This window comes from Solanum pennellii, chromosome 1 (genome assembly GCF_001406875.1).
Source record: "Solanum pennellii chromosome 1, SPENNV200".
NCBI lineage: Eukaryota > Viridiplantae > Streptophyta > Magnoliopsida > Solanales > Solanaceae > Solanum > Solanum pennellii.
The window spans coordinates 5,003,553-5,011,242 of NC_028637.1; the positions used below are offsets into that span (position 1 = coordinate 5,003,553).

Below are 7,690 nucleotides of genomic sequence, written 5' to 3' on the forward strand. Positions count from 1 at the left end.
TTTTAACCCCCAAGTAATTGAATTATTAACATTAAACCACTAATTTTATAATTATAAGCAGGAATAGTCCAAAACGCCCCTTAAAATATTTAACAGAAATTCCGACCCGAGTGAGCTGACGGAGACTGTGACGGTCCGTCACGACTGTGACGGTCCGTCCTGCAGGTCCGTCACAAAGCTCAGAGACTCGATTTCAGTAAAAGGTCTGTGACGGCCCGTCATGCCTGCGACGGTCCGTCCTGCCATTTCGTCGCGAAGTTCAGAGAGTCGATCTCAGTACCCAATTTTCTAAATTCTAAGTGTTTTGGAACGAGACCCCCTCGACGATCCGTCGTGCCCATGACGGTCCGTCGTGGGATCCGTCGATCCTGACAGTTTTTCCCAGAATAACTCTAATGCTCAAAACGACTAAACAGGTCGTTACAATTTTAAACTTAAAACCATTAGGGAATTTGTTAAGCTTGTAACACTTATCAATAGTGTGTTCTAACTTTTTGCAATAGTTATACATGATGTTGTTTTTGTTAGAAAATTATCTCGTTGAATTTTATAGTCATCAAACTTTTTATCTTCTTAATTTCTGATAAGAAAAGAAGCAGACTATGCTGTATGGTTGGGAGTAGCATGAATTTTTCGGTCATTTTAATTTGGGATAATTCACAAGTACCTTTTTAATCTATGTCTGAAATCTCAGAGGCACACTTATACTATATTAAGGTCCTATTACCCCCTGAACTTATTTTAAAAGTAATTTTCTACCCCTTTTCGGTCAACGTGACACAATCTTGTGGGACCAACGCTGGTTGACTTTTTTTTTCAGCCTAGTGCCACGTAGGCCGAAAAAGGGTAGAAAATTACTTATAAAGTAAGTTCAGGGAGGTAATAGAACCTTAGTATAGTATAAGTCCGTTTCTAAAATTTCGGACATAGATGTTATCGTATCACTATCCTGATTTGAACTTTCACACAGTTCATTGGTACCAATTATACTAGGCAGTTTGCTAATACACAATGGATACTTGTTGAACTCATTTTCAGACTTTTTAAGCATAATATAAACTCTAACACCCATGTCGTTGTGAATCAACATCAGTGTCTTGCTTTCTTCAATCTTATACTCAATTTTGAGTTTATTCACATTCGTATCAATCCCTAGTTGCATTGCAATGACATTATACAACTCATTATACGATGAATTTTCTTTAAAAATCACCCCCTCAATTGTATAATCAACGTAACAATTGTCATTATCCCATCTACCAGAATGCATAACCAATATAGCCAGTGAAGCCATTTTTAGAATTTCTGTATACAAAATCAAATTATATACATATACATTTATAAGCTAAAGAAATGTACCAACAAACAGAATATGTACTTATACATATTATAGCAAACTTCAGTTTTAAGCTTATACACATTTTCAAATTATACAAAAAAAAATCTTTGTATACACAAAATTATAGCTTTATAGAAGTACACAATTCAATAGCAACAATAAAAAAGTACATGAATATAATGGACAAATTCGTATGTAATAGACAACAGTTCCATACAATTATACAATTTACCAAATAACACTATATATGATAGATTCGAACATACAAACAACAATCTTATACACTTAAACACTTATACATATTATGAAAATTCGAAAAACAAAATTAAGGTGTAATGTATAAAACGAAAACATAATAGTTGCATAACTCAAATCAGATCTCATATACAGTTTCAAATTCAAACAATTCTATGATTGGAGCAAATCTCAAATCAGTAATTCCAAATTAACAACGAATTTTTCACAAATTTTTCTATAATTCACATTAACTAATCAAATCAATTACGGACAAATATTCACATCTCAATATACATTCAACTGATTTGATGAAATTTGAAAAATAAAAATTGAATTTTAAACACCATTGTCGACAAAATCAAAAACACAATCAGAATTACCTCTTATTTCTATCTCGAAAAACAAATTTATCTCGCTTGATTGCTTAAAACCTTCAATAGCTTGATCCATTTTTTGAATTGTCTACAATGGAGCTACTTCGATCGAAGGAGAAGAAGGTAGACTGAAACTGAAATTGATTTCTCGTGAATTGTGGAATTTTTTCCTTATTTATCTGCCGCATTTTTTTTTAAATTGAAAGTGTATAAATAAATCAGTTATACACAAAAGACGACCCGTAGCAAACTTTTAGTTTTCTACGGAACGCAATTTTGTATTGTTTGCTAAAATATAAAATTATCAATTTTTTCTTTGCTATATATAAAATTTGCCCATGAAAAATACTAAAAAATGATAGTGTATTCAGGTTCTAAAAGAATGTGTATACACCATAGCCCAATCGTTCAAATAGGCCCAATCAATATTTGCGGCCCAATAGTTGCACACATAAATACATAAAGGAAAAATTACATAAATTAATACATTTTAAAAAATAATTACAGATTTTAGCGATACTTTTTGTTTATTACCATTTATAGCAATACTGTGATAAATCTGTAATATGTATTAAAAGTGAATTATTTATGCAATATATTTGAATTATAATTGTTTTTTAAATATATTGTGTTTGTTTGGTAAAAAATGGTCAAATTGTATTATAAGTGTATTAAAATGTGTGATAAATGTATTTTCCATCATTAAAACTTGTATTATATGTGAATAATAAATTGTTCTTTGTAATATGTATTAAAATTGTATTATAAATTAATTAAAAGCGATCAAGTGAAAAAAAATATTGTTGCTATAAATGGTAAATATTTTATTATTATAGCACATTTATGTAAGTTTCCCATACATAAATGTATTTATAACTTCATTTATTTGTGCTACTTTCTTTTCCCTTTTCTCTATCTCGTCCATGTATACTAGTAGCAACTCGAAGTTTCAATGATTTTTTTTAAAAAAAAATTACTATAATACTTGAAGCTTTATTTATCTAATATTTTATTATCGTGATTGATCGCCAATTAAAAGAAAAATCAAGCTCTAATTGAAACATTTTCACTAACAAAATTGATAGCAATTTGTTAATTAGGAATCAATTTAAATGTATTTACACATACTTAGTAGGATTACTTAATTTACATTCCTTAGCAGCAAACTAAATACATTTGTAACATATTTCCTTATACTAATTAGAATGATTTTGTTTTCTCTCTCTTCTAATCGTGGCTATAGGTTTTATTTAGTAATGGTAGGTATATATTACTATACTCATAATATTTCTGACATATTAATAATATATACACTTATGTATATACATGAGTTCTTAAATAAGACCAAAATGCCAAGTACCATAATAATGTTAAAACGAAAAGGAGGGGATATAAAACTTTATACATGTGATATTTTTTCAAAAATGTTAATTATTATTAGTTAGTTATTATTTTTGTGGCCAAACTAGATGTTAAAGTTCTTGTATTTAAATTTCGCAATCAAACTATTATTCATAAAATGTGGCACTCAATATCTTAAAATTCTGGATTTGTCTCTCAATGTGATCCAACAAAATCATATTATATCATATTTTTAACTTTACTTATGAAAAAATATAAACTTTACTTTTAGAAATCAGAACCACGATAATAGTTCATTCTTTTTGGAAAAATTCTTTTATAGACATTTACATTTGAGTGTAGTGAAACAAAATTCAAATTTAAATTTTTTTTTCGTTATTACAATGAACTTTGTCTAATATTTTAGAACTTAGAGTTATATTACATAGCACTTATTATATACCTATAAACTTTTTAAGAACAACAATCAAGACATTATATTACAACAATTGACTAACATTTATTAACTTGAAAAAATATTTTTCAAATTATATAATAAAATATTGACTCTATCTAGACCTTATGACGAGATGGTTCTTATAATTTTGTCATATAATTATCCATATGGTTCTTAAGAAGTTATGAAAACTCCTAAAATTCAGTGATCAAGATATTATACCATATAAATTTTAAAACTCTAGCTAAGAATTAATCATCTCTTTGTTATACTTTAACTCTATTGATATATGATAATTGATAAAATTCAATTAAAAAAGTTAAAAAATATAAATATGCAAAGTTAGAACTTTCATTTACAAAGAGGAACTAAAGTCAACTAATGCTTAAAAGTGCTCCTCTAACTGAATAGTTACATGCTATTCTCTTGTAATTCTTATAGTTATTTTCTTTTACTTTTATATCTCTTCATAATAAATAGTGTTAAAAGAAACTAATTTACTATGTTACTCAATTGTTTGAATTGTATAATAATAATAATAATAATAATTATTATTATTATTATTATTATTATTATTATTATTATTATTATTATTATTATTATTATTATTATTATTATAGCAAATCTATGCTTTCGCTCCCAACTCTCTGCTCTCTCGTCCCTCTTCGAAATTTTATTGTATTATATTCAAGAAAAAGAGTATTCTAGATAAATTCATCGAATCAGAAGAACTCCTCTCTATCAAGTCTTTCTCTCCCTATCGATACCACCTAACCACAGTATATATTGAATACAACCTATGCCTGACTAACATATATATGTTGAATATATCTTGTATCTTACATCTTTTCTCTCTCTCAAATCTTTGATTGCCTCTCTCCTCCTTCTAACTATAGTTATGATTCGTATTTATGCAAATTATAACTATAGATCTCTAATTAAGTCCAAACTTTAGCCATTTTTTAAAGTATTGCTTCAAGCACAATTACATTTACAATGGTGTTTTAAAAAAATTTATATCATTCTGCTCTTCTCACGTTTAATAATTGGGCTTTTAAATGTTTATCTAGGCCCAAAGCCGAAACAAATTGATTAACAGCTTGAAATTATCCCACCAAATCAGTTTAATCACATTAGATTATCATAAACCAACATGTTATTTGACCCAAATTACATGTGTGATAAGAGTTCCTAATCGGGATCCTTTCACCTTTAGAGAAAAAAAGGAGAAAATTACGCGGTTGAGCAAACTTATACTATTTAATTAATTATTATAGATATAGTTTGCTATAATTACCACTCACGACTAACATTATACATTAATTATGTGAGCTGACTTCGAGTTTGTATAATTAACAATATTTGTATATGTATAATTCGTTAGAATGTACAAATACATATGTATAATATATAAATATTTAATCCATATTCAAATCCAATTGACCTTTCTCCCGCTCTCTCCTCTATATCGCTCACCTCTCTCCTCCCTCTCCCAATCTCGCTTGCTTTTTATGCAAATGCATATGTATAATATACAATTATCTAACCAATATACATATATAATTCACTTCTCCCACTCTCTGCCTCTATGGCTCGCCTCTCTCCTCCCTCTCAGTCTCACTCTCCTCTCTCTCCCAATGCCGCTTGCCATGTATACAAATACATATGCATAATATACAATTATCTAACCAATATACATATGCAATTCACCTCTCTCCCACTTTTTGCTCTCTCTCTCTCTCCAACTCTCTCTCTCTCCTCTCTCCTCCCTCCTCCCTATAACACGTAGCTATGAATCGTAATTATCAAACTATAGTTATGGAGAGTAAAGGCAAAGGGCCCTATATACCCTTTAATTTTACCATTTAGGCTCATATATATATATATATATATATATATATATATATAGAGAGAGAGAGAGAGAGAGATAAGCCACTTTTGTAACGAAGATGTATCAACTCTAAATGACAAATTAAGGAAAAAAATTTGAGAAGGTGTAGTAAAATATTCCTTCCAATTTAACTTATTTGTCTTACTTTTCCTTTTTAATCTGTTTCAAAAAGAATATTTTTCATAGTTCTAAAATTTTCTATTACAAGTTTAAAGTACCAAAATAAAATGACATTTTAATACCTACTACGTATCTTTTTATTCTAGATCCCAAAAACTAAATAAAAAATATTTTCTTAAAACTCTTCTCATATTTGTTTTATGTCATACAAGTGGTACAAAAGATACTCTTTTTGACTTTCCAATGTTGAATTACTAATAAGAAGTCGCTTTCATCCATATAAACAAGTTATTTATAATACAAAAATATATATTTTAATTTACTTTTATTTTATATTTATACTCTTCAATTTTACGTGTATATAAAACGACAGTTAAATATGTATTAAATTAAACAAATCACAATCCTACATAACAATACATATCTTACATTGTGTCCTATATATATTATCCAACATAGGATTCATGTGTATGCCTGTTCAACTCTATAATATCTACTAGTGTGCCAAAAATTAAAAAAAATAAATATAATATGACATTAAATTAAAAACACATTTATACATTATGCCAAAAAATAATTTTTTTTAAAAAAAAAGTTAGTAGAAAGATAGATACAGCTAACCATGGGAATCTTGTCCTTAAATAATATACATTGAGGCTCACATAACATCAAATTAACTAAAAGATCCAATAATCTTACCTAAAAACAAAAACTATATTTTTTTTTTTAAAAAAAAAGACAAAGATGCAAAGAAAAAATCAATGCACAAAATACAAATTATGTCAAAACATAAAAGTCATCAATTGGACCAAGTCTAATACCATCAAAGTCATCATCTACAATGTATCAATCAACACCAATTTTCTAACATTAATTAATGTCACAATTAAAAATAAAAATAAAAAAAACATACCAGAGAACCGCTCTTAGATACCGGTTAATCAGAACCAGGGGCGGATCTAGCCTTGATTTAGATTCTATGTTAAATAATACATATTTCAACCCTAATACATTAGTCAGAACCTGATCTGTATAGTTCAAATTCTGAATCTATTTCTGATTACGAAACCGTTAATCCAAGAATATCAGCCGCAGATTTTCCCATAATATTAGCAAACTCATTAAAACTTATAACACCATCACCATTAGTATCAGCTTCTTGCATCATATCAGATAATTCTTTATACGTTAACGGGCGACCCATTTTAGCCATTGACCCGGCCAGCTCAGCAGCCGTTATATAACCGTTACCGTCTCGATCGAACGATCGAAAAACCTCCATTAATTGTTCTTGATTTATTAAAATTTCCGCATTCATATCAGGCATTATAGCGTTTACGAGTTCATCGAATTCGATGAACCCGTTACCATTATTATCCATATTGGCTAATAATGTATGGATTTGATCGCCCGTTGGTTTGAGCCCTAGGGCACGAAGAAGCGCGGCTAACTCTAGTTGTGTGAGGCTTCCATCATGATCAAGATCGAATCGTCCAAATATTTCTTTGAGTTGTTTGAGTTGTTCATCGGATTGAAGACTAACCATTTTACGAACGTTTATAATATTATTGAGCTCGTAATGGTACCTCAAGAATATAGAAGGGAGAAATGAAAGAAGTTTGAGATGTGTTTTTGTTTTTTTTGGGATTTAATGATGTAATGAGAAACCGTGTGAGGGAAAGAGAGGAAAATTCTTAGGTATATTATTTTATTTAAAGTAATATAAAAAGATTGTGAATTATTATTGGTTTGACATAAATATAGTAAAATTTTGTTGTAACTCTTAAAATATATATAACTAGTTTTGGATAAGAACAAATTTTCTTATATATATATAGACTTATTACTTTTTTTCTTTTATATATATATATATATATATATATATATATATGATTTACTTGTTTATTTTTATTTGTATTTTATTTTCTGAA

The 7,690-nt window shown here is 28.4% G+C and overlaps 1 protein-coding gene across 1 annotated transcript; it reads right to left on the reverse strand.

Annotated features, from left to right (window-relative positions):
* Positions 1-6,506: 6,506 nt before the first annotated feature.
* Positions 6,507-7,490, reverse strand: LOC107027412 (probable calcium-binding protein CML15). Its single transcript, XM_015228586.2, has one exon. The coding sequence runs from the start codon at positions 7,303-7,305 to the stop codon at positions 6,820-6,822; it is 486 nt and encodes a 161-aa protein (XP_015084072.1). The 5' UTR covers positions 7,306-7,490; the 3' UTR covers positions 6,507-6,819.
* Positions 7,491-7,690: the final 200 nt, after the last annotated feature.